This window comes from Chiloscyllium plagiosum, unplaced genomic scaffold (assembly GCF_037043375.1).
Source record: "Chiloscyllium plagiosum isolate Xiang-an unplaced genomic scaffold, Cpla_swu_hap1 HiC_scaffold_38, whole genome shotgun sequence".
NCBI lineage: Eukaryota > Metazoa > Chordata > Chondrichthyes > Orectolobiformes > Hemiscylliidae > Chiloscyllium > Chiloscyllium plagiosum.
In genome coordinates this window covers 32,539,176-32,552,796 of record NW_028270176.1, presented here as the reverse complement: position 1 = coordinate 32,552,796, position 13,621 = coordinate 32,539,176, and the positions used below count along the sequence as shown (strand labels likewise).

The window sequence follows — 13,621 nt, the reverse complement described above, 5'->3', positions numbered from 1 at the left end:
GTACCTGACAGAGGTGTGTCAGACTATGAGGGGCATGGACAGGGTGGAGAAGGAAGCAGAAAGCTTAATAACAATGTGGTTTGGGGCGGGGGGGGGGGGGGGGGGAGGGGGAGGGTCGGGTGGCATAACTTTAACATGAAAGGCAGGAGGTGCAGAGGAGATTTAAGGAAAGTGTGTTTCACCCAGATTTTTTTTGGGGGGCGGGGGGGGGTCTGGAATGCGTGGGAGGGGTGTTACAGAAAGAACACTCATAACCTTCACAAAGCGCTTGGATGTGCACTTGAGCATGTCCTGATCTTCATTGTTATGGGTCTGGAAGGTGGGACTGGTGTGCAATGTCAGACAAAGCAGATCTATCAGAGCTTTCAAAGAAAACGCAATGGGCCAAAGGCCATCTTCTGTCCTGTGTGACTCGACCATTCCATTACAAAGTACTTGGGTAAGCTTTCAAAGCGTTATAACATTCAGGGCTAACACAGAAGGGTGGGGACTGTCTGGCAATCTTCAGCTGGTTGCCCTTGGCATTGCTCAGTGAGTGTCGATTTCGGTTGCTGATCCCGCGTTCCTGAATTTTGCCAGCGCCTGCTGGAGAAGTGTCCGCTGCTGATGAGATGCGCTGTTTCATTTCAGTACAGGGACCAAGGCAATCAGCAAAACTGAGCCAACGCAGTGTGTGTCGTTACTTCCAGTTATCACCCGTTCAATCTGACATTGTCTCTCTCTGAGCGTTTTCTTGCGGGGAGGGGAGGGCGGTGTGAATTCGATGGAAAGGGGTATTTGGAAAATTGCTGCTGTATCACGACTAAGCCCAGAGCGTTGTCGTGCAGAGGGACACTTGGGGTTCAAGTCCATAGCTCCCTGGAAGTTGCTTGTTTAGGCCACTGTTGGAATATTGCGTGCAATTCTGGTCTCCCTCCTATCGGAAAGATGTTGTGAAAGGGCTCAGAAAAGATTTCCCAGGATGTTGCCAGGGTTGGAGGGTTTGAGCTACAGGGAGAGGCTGAACAGGCTGGGGCTGTGTTCCCTGAAGGGTCGGAGGCTGAGGCTTGACCTTATAGAGGTTTACAAAATCATGAGAGGCATGGATAGGGTGAATAGACAAAGTCTTTTCCCTGGGGTGGGGGAGTCCAGAACTAGAGGGGCATAGGTTTAGGGTGAGAGGGGAAAGATATAAAAGGCAACTTTTTCACACAGAGGGTGGTTCGTGTATGGAATGAGCTGCCGGAGGATGTGGTGGAGGCTGGTACAATGACAATATTTAAAAGGCATCTGGATGGGTATATGAATAGGAAGGGTTTGGAGGGATATGGGCCAAGTGCTGGCAGGTGGGACTAGATTGGATTGGGATATCTGGGTCAGCATGGACGGGTTGGACCGAAGGGTCTGTTTCCGTGTATCTTCGACACTAAGTAGATAGGGTGGGGTGGAAGGTGTATAGCGTGCTTGCCTTTTATTGCCCGAGTATCTGAGTACATGAGTCGGGATGTCAGGCTGCAGCTTTATCAGATTTTAGTTAGGCCGCACTGAGAGAACTGCGTTCAGTTCTGGTCGCCACATTCCAGGAAGGATGGGGAGGCTCGGGAGAGGGCGCAGAAGGGGTTTGCCAGGATGCTGCTGGGATTAGAGGGTAGGAGCTATAAGGAGAGGCTGGAAAAACTCAGGCTGTTCTCCCTGGAGGCTGAGGGGAGACTTGATAGAAGCCTATAACATTGTGAGATGCTGAGATAGGATTTGACAGTTAGAATCTTTATCCCTGAGTGGAAATGTGTAATACAAGGGGGATTTAAGGTGAGAGGGGAAAGTTCAAAGGGGATGTGAGGGATAGGTTTTTGAACCAGAGAGGGGTAGGAGTGTGGAACACACTGCCGGGGGTGGGGGGTGGGGGAGGCAGGGGCATTTAAGGGGCTTTTAGATAAACAAATGGAAATACAAGGAATGGAGGGGTATGGACCAAGGGCAGGCAGAAGGGGATTAGTTTAATATAGTGAGGAGAAAGTGTGGACTGCAGATGCTGGAGATCAGAGCTGAAAATGTGTTGCTGGAAAAGCGCAGCAGGTCAGGCAGCATCCAGGGAACAGGAGAATCAACGTTTCAGGCATGAGCCCTTCTTCAGGAATGAGGAAAGTGTGTCCAGCAGGCTAAGATAAAAGGTAGGGAGGAGGGACTTGGGGGAGGAGCGTTGGGAATGCGATAGGTGGAAGGAGGTCAAGGTGAGGGTGATAGGCCGGAGTGGGGGTTGGGGACGGAGAGGTCAGGAAGAAAATTGCAGGTTAGGAAGGTGGTGCTGAGTTCGAGGGTTGGGACTGAGACAAGGTGGGGGGAGGGGAAATGAGGAGACTGGAGAAATCTGAGTTCATCCCTTGTGGTTGGAGGGTTCCTAGGCGGAAGATGAGGCGCTCTTCCTCCAACCGTCGTGTTGCTATGGTCTGGCGATGGAGGAGTCCAAGGACTCCTTGGTGGAGTGGGAGGGGGAGGGGGATGGTTGGGTTGGTTGGTCCGGGTGTCCCAGAGGTGTTCTCTGAAACGTTCCGCAAGTAGGCAAGTAATATAGCATCATGTTCAGCACAGCCTGATGGGCCGAAGGGCCTGTTCCTGTCGTACATTCTCAGACCATGAGGAAGACGACAGTTCAGGTTTGACGACTGACGGGGTACGGTGGGGGTGAGGGGAGGTTGGGGTGAGACACTTGGTCCTGGGACTGTTTCAACACTGGGTAAACAATGGAAGGGTAAAGGCAGGTGGGGGAAGGTGGTGCGCACATCTAAAGGCAATCATTCTAGTCGCCAATTTCTCCGACATTTCCTGGGGAGGGGGTGGGGGGAGGGGTTCAACAAGAAGCAGGACGCATGAACCAAGTTGAGCCAATCAGTATTCAAGAAGGGAGAGGAGGGAAATACTCATGGGGAGCACTGACTGCACTGTGTGTATTCACGAACGCTAATGGTGTTTAATAGCTGCGTATACAATCGACTCCTCTGCTTGACCATGCTGTCTGTGCACAGATGCTTCGTTCAGGGCGTGTAGATCCAGCGAGGCGTACACGATCGTTTCATCGCCCTGTTAACGCAGAGAGGAATATTAAAAAAAGACTCTCTCAACGTACCATTCCCATGGAGGACAGAGATGCCACAATAAAATACAAGGCCCCTCCGAACCACAACAACAGCAGAATTGACTGCTTTCCTCGCCCGGGGAAGGATGGAGGGGGCATGGAGAAGGGTTACCGGACCGACTCATACAGCGCGGACACAGGACACTCAGCCCAACCAGTCCACCCCGACCCTCCGAAGAGCATCAGAGTCCAGTCCACTTCTGTGACTCTGTAGTTCCCATGGCCACTCCACCCTAACCTGCACATCCCTGGGCACTATGGGAGAGGTTCCCAAGGCCAATCCACCCTAACCTGCACATCCCTGGGCACTATGGGACAGGTTCCCGTGGCCACTCCACCCTAACCTGCACATCCCTGGGCACTATGGGACAGGTTCCCGTGGCCACTCCACCCTAACCTGCACATCCCTGGGCACTATGGGACAGGTTCCTGTGGCCAATCCACCCTAACCTGCACATCCCTGGGCACTATGGGAGAGGTTCCCAAGGCCAATCCACCCTAACCTGCACATCCCTGGGCACTATGGGAGAGGTTCCCAAGGCCAATCCACCCTAACCTGCACATCCCTGGGCACTATGGGACAATTTCCCATGGCCAATCCACCCTAACCTGCTCATCCCTGGGCACTATGGGACAATTTAGCATGGCCAATCCACCCTAACCTGCACATCCCTGGGCACTATGGGACCATTTCCCCAGGCCAATCCAGCCTGACCCGCACATCCCTGGGCACTATGTGACAATTTCCCATGGCCAATCCATCCTAACCTGCACATCCCTGGGCACTATGGGACAATTTCCCATGGCCAATCCACCCTAACCTGCACATCCCTGGACACTATGGGACATTTTCCCATGGCCAATCCACCCTCGTGTGCACATCCTTGTTCTGTTGGAGATCACTGGAGTAAATCCATGCAGACACAGGGAGAATGTGCATTGTCCACACAGACTGTCACCTGAGGGTGGAATCGAACTCTGGGTCCATAGTGCTGTCAGGAAGCAGTGCTAACCACACAGCTTCCATGCTGCCCATTGGGTTGGCAAGACTAGCATATCAAAGAGATTGGATTTGTTAAGCCTATATTCACTGGAGTTTAAGAGAATTGGTGAGGGGGAATTTCACAGAAACCTGTAAAACTCTGACAGGGACTAGACAGGTATACACAGGGAGGATGTTTCTCATGACTAGGGGAGTCCAGAACTGCGGGGGGAGGGGTGGGGTGGGTCAGAGATGGGACAGGACTGAGATGAGGATAAATGTCTTCAGTCAGAAAGTGGGAAAGACTGTGGGATTCTCTGACACAGAATGCAGTTGAGGGCAAAACATTGAGTGTTTTCAAGACAGAGTTAGTTGTAATTCTTCAGGCTGAAAGGATCGATGGAGGGAGAAAGTGGAAACAGGAGAACAAGTTGGACTATTAGCCATGATCGTGTTGAATGTGTGGTGCTGGTTTGAAGGGCCAAATGGCCTACTCCTGCTGCTGTATTCAACGGGTCTACATTTCTGAAAGGCATTGTCCGAAAGAGATTAAAACCCACCAGAAAGAAGGTGGGTTCTTTCATTCACGTGGCACAAGCAAGGACAAACGCTCCTGCTCATCCCTCATTGCCCCTTGAGGAGGCGATGGTGAGCAACCCTTTACGAACCACTGCCCGGGGTATGCGGTGAGTCCGACCGGGCTTGTTCCTTATATCCTGGACTTGGCAAAATCCTCGGAACGCCGTGGGCCAATTCAGAGGACGGTTCCAAACCAGCAAGTGGAGCTGGAGTCACATGTGGGTCAGGACGGCAGATTTCCATCCCTCAATTGGACAATGTCACAGCCAATCCTGTACTTTCCTGGCTGTTACAAGAGGGATCAATCATTTCTCAGTCACTCAGTAGACTGGAGTTGCTAATGAGCAGATGTTTCGGGGAATTGAACTCATGGCATTTATCCAAGCCTCTGGATCATTACTCTGGGTGATCGGGCATCCCCCAATGAGTAGGACAGTACACTCTAACTCTTCACCGAATTTGGAGAGGGGTGAATCCATTGAATTCCTCACCCAGAGGGCTGTCCACGCTGGGTCATTAGGTCTATTCAAGGCTGGGCTCGTCAGACTTCTAATCAGGAAGGGAACCGAGGGTTATGGGCAAAGTAGAGTCACGGATTGTCGGATCATTGAATTACAGAGTCGTCACATAGAGGTCTACAGCATGGAGACAGGCCCTTCGGCCCAACCTGCCCGTGCTGGCCCGTTTCCACCATTAATCTAGTCCTGTTTGCCTATGATTGTTCCATACCCCTCCATTCCTATCCCACCCATGTTTCGCAAATTACAGAATTGTACCAGCCTTCCCCGCTCTCTCTGACAGCACGTTCTAGACGCTCACACCCTGTGTGTGAAAACATTGCCCCTCTGGACACTTTTGTATCTCTCCCCTCTCACTTACACCCTCTAGTCTTAGACTCCCCTACCCTGGGAATGCTGATGGCTATCTGCCTTATCAATGCCCCCTCATGATTTTATAATCCTCAATAAGATCACCCCTCTGCCTCCGACGCTCCAGGGAAAAATGTCCCAGCCTATTCAACCTGTCCTTAACAAGGCAAGCAATCCAGCTCAGGTTTCTTCCATGTAACTCTTTTCTGAACTCTTTCCAGTTTAATAATGTTCTTTCTATAGGAGGCTGACCAGAGCTGCCCACAGTAGGTGGCATCACCAACATCTTGTACAGCTGCAGCAAGATATCCCAACTCCTAATTCGTAAATGTGGAGCTGTAGGGAGAGGCTGAACAGGTTGGGGCTGTTTTCCCTGGAGCGTCGGAGGCTGAGGGGTGACCTTATAGAGGTTTACAAAATCATGAGGGGCATGGATAGGATAAATAGACAAAGTCTTTTCCCTGGGGTGGGGGGAATCCAGAACTAGAGGGCATAGGTTTAGGGTGCGAGGGGAAAGATATAAAAGGGACCTAAGGGGCAACTTTTTCATGCAGAGGGTGGTACGTGTGTGGAATGAACTGCCAGAGGAAGTGGTGGAGGCTGGTACAATGACAGCATTTAAAAGGCATCTGGATGGGTATATGAATAGGAAGGGTTTGGAGGGATATGGGCCAAGTGCTGGCAAATGGGACTAGATTAGGTTAGGAGATCTGGGTCAGCATGGACAAGTTGGGCCGAAGGGCCTGTTTCCATGCTGTACATCTCCATGACTCGATGACTGAATGGTCTACTTCTGCTGCTACAGCTTTTGGATTAAACTATTCTCATCTTTCTTCAATGCAAGCATGAATCACCACCACAAAAACCACCTTTTATCGCTTAACTAAATTCAAAAGTCACATTCTGACACGATGGTCTATTGTTGATGGAGCGTGGTTTCAGTTTCGACCCTCTCGGATCTTGCACGTGACGCGTTTGCAGTGGAGGTCTGCCTGCCCTCCTGAAAATATTCAGCTCGCGGCCCTCCCTCTCACTGAAATAAGGCAGGGGAAGATCCCGCAATCTTCACGTCCAGGTTCCCTTCCTGCGCCCAAAAGTATTCCAGCAATGATCCACGCTGAGGCGTTGACCAGTCTCAATAAACAAGGTGGTGGGGGTGGGGTTGGGAGGAGGGGGGGGGGGGGGGGGGGGGGCTGTGCTGACATTACATTTAAAACATACCTGAGTCTGGAAGGAGGTGCATTGAGAGTGTGCCTCTGTTTCTGCAAAATTGAAAGCAAAGTAGAATAAACAGTGTTTAATGAAGTTTAGTTAACAGCCCTCTGCCTCCCAACCTTCCCCTCCGCTTTCCAAATCGCCGTTCAAGGTCCACTCAGGAAAGGCACCCTTCCCTCTCCTCACTGTCTAACGCCCCAATCTCTCCTTAAGCGCTGATACCCGTGAGTTTTGGTGTACCTCATTACAAAGTGGTCAGCCATCCGCAGCAGAGGAAAGCGGGGATTGCAGATGCTGGAGGTCAGAGTCAAGATTAGAGAGTGGTGCTGGAAAAGCGCAGCAGGTCAGGCAGCACCCGAGGAGCTGGAGAATCGACGTTTCGGGCAGGAGCCCTTCATCAGGAATGAGGCTGGGAGCCTCCAGGATTGGAGAGCTAAACGGGAGAGGGCTGGGGCTGGGGAGAAGGTATCAGAGAGTGCGAGAGGTGGATGGAGGTGGGGGCCAGGGGTTAAGGCTGGGTCCCTGTTTGGCAGGAACAGCAGCTTCAAATCCTGAGCACCCCTCCCCGTCGTTTTAACTCCCCACATCGCATTTCCCAACACCTCCTGCTGCCGGTTCCCGAGGGAGCTCGGGATTTTCCGAGCGGGACGATTTACTGCCCTCCGCACGCGGTAGCAAGTTGAACAATTGCGGCCTGCAGTTTCAACTCCCCCCCTCCCCCTCCCGACTCCTCCCGATGTCATTCACGCTCTTATCTAGACCCATCTTCAATTTGCTTTCTTTCGCAAACAAACCCTCCCTTCCCATCTGAGGGTGGGGGTCACGGCAGCCGGAACATTAACTCGGGTCTCTGTCTCCACAGATGCTGCCGGACCTGTTGAGGTCTTCCAAAAGTTCCTTTTCTTTTGTCACGACATCTTTCGCCTTGGCACCGCCAAGGATTTTGCGATTGAATCTTTTCCTTCTTTCACCCCAGGGGGAAATCGGTTGAGCTCAGTTGGCTGGATCGCTGGTTTCAAGAGTGCAGCGGTGCGGGAAAAGCACAGCAGGTCAGGCAGCATCGAAGGAGCAGGAAAAATGGACGTTTCTGGCAAAAGCCCTTCGTCAGGAATTGTTGGCTTGCAGAGCGGTGTGATGCCAATAGTGTGGGTTCAATCCCCATCACTGGTTGGAGGTTACAATGAAGGACTCTCCTTCTCAATCTCTTGCCTCCCCTGAGGTCTGGTGGCCCTGAGGTTAAATCACCACCAGTCGCTTCTCTCTAATGAGAGAGCCGCCCTGTAATCTGATAAGACGATTGCAACGCAACGACAAAAGTCTCTTTCACCTCATCATCAATCCTGTCTATCCTCTGTTCCGCCTAGATTTGCAGGGACCCAATACACTTTCTCACTAGTATCTTGACATTCAGATAAGGAAGGACACCACTTCGACTGGGACAACGCATCCATCCCAGGACAAGCCAAACAGAGACACGCACGAGAATTCCTAGAAGCGTGGCATTCCAACCGGAATGCTATCAGCAAACACATTGACCTGGATCCCATTTACCAACCCCTGAGAAAATGAAGAGGAAGTGACATCACCATGGGAAATGACGTCACCGCAGCAAATGACATCACCGACCCGAGGAAACCCAAACATGTGAATAGAAAGCAGGAAACACCAGCAGTGATTCGACCGGAGGCTCACTGAAGATGTTACCCAGGATGGTGACGAAACGTCTGAAAATGAACCTTCCAGCTCAGCGAGCAAACCGACATCCACAATTTCTCACTTCTGACGAAGGGCCACTGACCCAAATAAGTCAAAAACTGAGAGAAAAAAAAAACTGTGCATGTTGCAAGTCAGAAACAAAATCAGAAATTGCTGGAAAAGCTCAGCAGCTCTGCCAGCACGTGTGGAGGGAAATGGGAGTTAACATTTCAGGTCCAGTGACTCTTCCTGCCCTGTTAAGTTAACGCGGTCTCTCACTCCACAGCCGCTGACTGACCTGCAGGAACATGCAGCAGCTTTGGCACTAATTAACTGAACAACTGGGGCTTATGTGAAGAAATACCATTTATGTCCCGTTAAACTCAATGGCTGCTTCCAATCCGGCAAATATACTCGTTAGAAATCCAGCTCAGGAGGTGTGGAAATGAGGTCATTATCCTGCAGACAGGAACCTAATATTCACTGGGTTAGTCAAAGCAAATTTTATTAAAATGAGAAGGAAAAATAAATGGAATCCCTAATGGTTAGAAAGATCTTTCTGTGTGTGTGAGTGTGTATGTGTGTGTGTGTGAGTGTGTATGTGTGAGTGTGTATGTGTGTGTGTGTGTGTGTGTGTGTGTGAGTGTGTGTGTGTGAGTGTGTGTGTGTGAGTGTGTGTGTGAGTGTGTGAGAGTGAGTGTGAGGGTGTGTGTGAGTGTGGGTGTGTGTGTGTGTGTGAGTGTGTGTGTGTGTGAGTGTGTGTGTGTGAGTGTGTGTGTGAGTGTGTGAGAGTGTGCGTGAGGGTGTGTGTGAGTGTGGGTGTGTGTGTGTGAGTGTGTGTGACTGTGTGTGAGGGTGTGTGTGAGGGTGTGTGTGTGAGTGTGTGTGAGGGTGTGTGTGTGAGTGTGTGTGTGATTGTGTGTGTGTGAGTGTGTGAGTGTGTGTGTGTGAGTGTGTGTGAGTGTGTGTGTGTGAGTGTGTGTGACTGTGTGTGAGTGAGTGTATGTGTGTGTGAGTGTGTGTGAGTGTGAGTGTGTGTGTGAGTGTGAGTGTGTGTGACTGTGTGTGTAAGTGTGTGTGTGTGAGTGTGTGTATGAGTGTGTGAGTGTGTGTGTGTGTGAGTGTGTGTGTGTGAGAGTGTGTGAGTGTGTGTGTGTGTGAGGGTGAGTGTGTGTGTGTGAGTGTGTGTGTGAGTGTGTGTGTAAGTGTGTGTGTGTGAGTGTGTGTATGAGTGTGAGTGTGTGTGTGATTGTGTGTGTGTGAGTGTGTGAGTGTGTGAGTGTGTGTGAGTGTGTGAGTGTGTGTGACTGTGTGTGAGTGAGTGTATGTGTGTGTGAGTGTGTGTGAGTGTGAGTGTGTGTGAGTGTGTGTGACTGTGTGTGTAAGTGTGTGTGTGTGAGTGTGTGTATGAGTGTGTGTGTGAGTGTGTGTGTGATTGTGTGTGTGTGTGAGTGTGTGTGTGTGAGTGTGTGTGTGTGTGAGTGTGTGTGAGTGTGTGTGTGAGTGTGAGTGTGTGTGTGTGAGTGTGTGTGACTGTGTGTGAGTGAGTGTATGTGTGTGTGAGTGTGTGTGAGTGTGAGTGTGTGTGTGAGTGTGTGTGAGTGTGTGTGTGTGAGTGTGAGTGTGTGTAAGTGTGTGTGTGTGAGTGTGTGTATGAGTGTGTGAGTGTGAGTGTGTGAGTGTGTGTGTGTGTGAGTGTGTGTGTGTGAGTGTGTGTGTGTGTGAGGGTGAGTGTGTGTGTGAGTGTGTGAGTGTGTGTGTAAGTGTGTGTGTGTGAGTGTGTGTGAGTGTGTGTGTGTGAGTGTGAGTGTGTGTGTGAGTGTGTGTGTAAGTGTGTGTGTGTGAGTGTGTGTATGAGTGTGTGTGTGAGTGTGTGTGTGATTGTGTGTGTGTGTGAGTGTGTGTGTGAGTGTGTGTGTGTGTGTGAGTGTGTGTGAGTGTGTGTGTGAGTGTGAGTGTGTGTGTGTGAGTGTGTGTGACTGTGTGTGAGTGAGTGTATGTGTGTGTGAGTGTGTGTGAGAGTGAGTGTGTGTGTAAGTGTGTGTGAGTGTGTGTGTGTGAGTGTGAGTGTGTGTGTGACTGTGTGTGTAAGTGTGTGTGTGTGAGTGTGTGTATGAGTGTGTGAGTGTGTGTGTGTGAGTGTGTGTGTGTGAGTGTGTGTGTGTGAGAGTGTGTGAGTGTGTGTGTGTGTGAGGGTGAGTGTGTGTGTGTGAGTGTGTGTGTGAGTGTGTGTGTAAGTGTGTGTGTGTGAGTGTGTGTATGAGTGTGTGTGTGTGAGTGTGAGTGTGTGTGTGTGTGTGTGAGTGTCTGAGTGTGTGTGAGTGTGTGTGACTGTGTGTGAGTGTGTGTGTGAGTGTGTGTGAGTGTGAGTGTGTGTGTGAGTGTGTGTGAGTGTGTGTGAGTGTGAGTGTGTGTGTGACTGTGTGTGTAAGTGTGTGTGTGTGAGTGTGTGTATGAGTGTGTGTGTGAGTGTGAGTGTGTGAGTGTGTGTGTGAGTATGTGTGAGTGTGTGTATGTGAGTGTGTGTGAGTGTGTGAGTGTGTGTGTGTGAGTGTGAGTGTGTGTGTGTGAGTGTGTGTGTGTGAGTGTGTGTGTGTGTGTGAGAGTGTGTGTGAGGGTGTGTGTGAGTGTGGGTGTGTGTGTGTGAGTGTGTGTGACTGTATGTGAGTGAGTGTGTGAGTGAGTGTGTGTGAGGGTGTGTGTGTGTGTGTGAGTGTGTGTGTGATTGTGTGTGTGTGTGAGTGTGTGAATGTGTGAGTGTGTGTGTGAGTGTGTGAGTGTGTGTGAGTGTGTGTGTGAGTGTGAGTGTGTGAGTGTGTGTGACTGTGTGTGAGTGAGTGTATGTGTGTGTGAGTGTGTGTCTGTGTGAGTGTGTGTGAGTGTGAGTGTGTGTGAGTGTGTGTGTGACTGTATGTGTAAGTGTGTGTGTGTGAGTGTGTGTATGAGTGTGTGTGTGAGTGTGAGTGTGTGAGTGTGTGTGTGTGTGAGTGTGTGTGAGTGTGTGTGTGTGAGTGTGTGTGAGTGTGTGTGTGTGTGTGTGTGTGAGGGTGAGTGTGCATGTGTGAGTGTGTGTCAGTGTGTGTGTGAGTGTGTGTGTAAGTGTGTGTGTGTGAGTGTGTGTGTGAGTGTGTGTATGAGTGTGTGTGTGAGTGGGTGTGTGTGAGTGTGAGTGTGTGTGTGAGTGTGTGTATGAGAGTGTGTGTGTGTGTGAGTGTGTGAGTGTGTGTGAGTGTGTGTGTGAGTGTGTGTGTGTGAGTGAGTGTGAGTGTGTGAGTGTGTGTGTGTGAGTGTGAGTGTGTGTGTGAGTGTGTGTGTGAGTGGGTGTATGTGAGTGTATGTGAGCGTGTGTGAGTGTGTGTGTGAGTGTGTGTGAGTGTGTGTGTGTGTGAGTATGTGTGTGTGAGTGTGTGAGTGTGTGTGTGAGTGTGTGTGTGTGAGTGTGTGTGCGTGAGTGTGTGTGAGTGTGTGTGTGTGAATGTGTGAGTGTGTGTGACTGTGTGTGAGTGTGTGTGTGTGTGAGTGTGTGTGAGTGTGTGTGAGTGTGTGTGAGTGTGTGTGTGTGACTGTGGGTGAGTGTGCGTGAGTGTGTGTGAGTATGTGTGTGTGTGTGAGTGTGTGTGAGTGGGTGTATGTGAGTGTATGTGATTGTGTGTGTGAGTGTGTGTGTGAGTATGTGTGTGTGAGTGTGTGAGTGTGTGTGTGAGTGTGTGAGTGTGTGTGTGAGTGTGTGTGTGTGTGAGTGTGTGTGTGTGAGTGTGTGTGAGTGGGTGTGAGTGTGTGTGAGTGTGTGTGTGTGTGAATGTGTGAGTGTGTGTGACTGTGTGTGTATGTGAGTGTATGTGAGCGTGTGTGATTGTGTGTGTGTGAGTGTGTGTGTGAGTATGTGTGTGTGAGTGTGTGAGTGTGTGTGTGAGTGTGTGAGTGTGTGTGAATGTGTGAGTGTGTGTGACTGTGTATGAGTGTGTGTGTGAGTGTGTGTGTGAGTGTGTGAGTGTGTGTGAGTCTGTGTGTGAGTGTGTGAGTGTGTGTGAGTGTGTGTGTGAGTGTGCGTGAGTGTGTGTGAGTGTGTGTGAGTGTGTGTGTGTGAGTGTGTGTGTGTGACTGTGTGTGTGAGTGTGCGTGAGTGTGTGTGTGAGTGTGCGTGAGTGTGTGTGTGTGAGTGTGTGTGTGAGTGTGTGTGAGTGTGTGTGTGAGTGTGTGTGTGAGTGTGAGTGTGTGTGAGTGTGTGTGAGTGTGTGTGTGTGAGTGTGTGTGTGTGTGTGAGTGTGTGTGAATGTGTGAGTGAGTGTGTGTGAGTGTGAGTGTGTGTGTGTGAGTGTGTGTGTGTGAGTGTGTGTGTGTGTGTGAGAGTGTGTGTGAGGGTGTGTGTGAGTGTGGGTGTGTGTGTGTGAGTGTGTGTGACTGTATGTGAGTGAGTGTGTGAGTGAGTGTGTGTGAGGGTGTGTGTGTGTGTGTGAGTGTGTGTGTGATTGTGTGTGTGTGTGAGTGTGTGAATGTGTGAGTGTGTGTGTGAGTGTGTGAGTGTGTGTGAGTGTGTGTGTGAGTGTGAGTGTGTGAGTGTGTGTGACTGTGTGTGAGTGAGTGTATGTGTGTGTGAGTGTGTGTCTGTGTGAGTGTGTGTGAGTGTGAGTGTGTGTGAGTGTGTGTGTGACTGTATGTGTAAGTGTGTGTGTGTGAGTGTGTGTATGAGTGTGTGTGTGAGTGTGAGTGTGTGAGTGTGTGTGTGTGTGAGTGTGTGTGAGTGTGTGTGTGTGAGTGTGTGTGAGTGTGTGTGTGTGTGTGTGTGTGAGGGTGAGTGTGCATGTGTGAGTGTGTGTCAGTGTGTGTGTGAGTGTGTGTGTAAGTGTGTGTGTGTGAGTGTGTGTGTGAGTGTGTGTATGAGTGTGTGTGTGAGTGGGTGTGTGTGAGTGTGAGTGTGTGTGTGAGTGTGTGTATGAGAGTGTGTGTGTGTGTGAGTGTGTGAGTGTGTGTGAGTGTGTGTGTGAGTGTGTGTGTGTGAGTGAGTGTGAGTGTGTGAGTGTGTGTGTGAGTGTGAGTGTGTGTGTGAGTGTGTGTGTGAGTGGGTGTATGTGAGTGTATGTGAGCATGTGTGAGTGTGTGTGTGAGTGTGTGTGAGTGTGTGTGTGTGTGAGTATGTGTGTGTGAGTGTGTGAGTGTGTGTGTGAGTGT

At 50.5% G+C, this 13,621-nt stretch overlaps 1 protein-coding gene across 2 annotated transcripts in view; it reads right to left on the bottom strand.

Moving 5' to 3' along the window:
- Positions 1-2,857: 2,857 nt before the first annotated feature.
- The window catches only part of LOC122546462 (nectin-1-like), a 148,413-nt gene continuing 137,649 nt past the window's right edge, over positions 2,858-13,621 (bottom strand). For both annotated transcript variants that reach the window (XM_087980902.1, XM_087980903.1), the window contains 2 exons: positions 6,764-6,804; positions 2,858-3,057 (listed from right to left, as the gene is read on the bottom strand). In XM_087980902.1, coding sequence (XP_087837028.1) covers positions 2,938-3,057; positions 6,764-6,804 — 161 coding nt within the window. In that variant the 3' untranslated portion in view covers positions 2,858-2,937. The remainder of the gene's footprint in view (positions 3,058-6,763; positions 6,805-13,621) is intronic.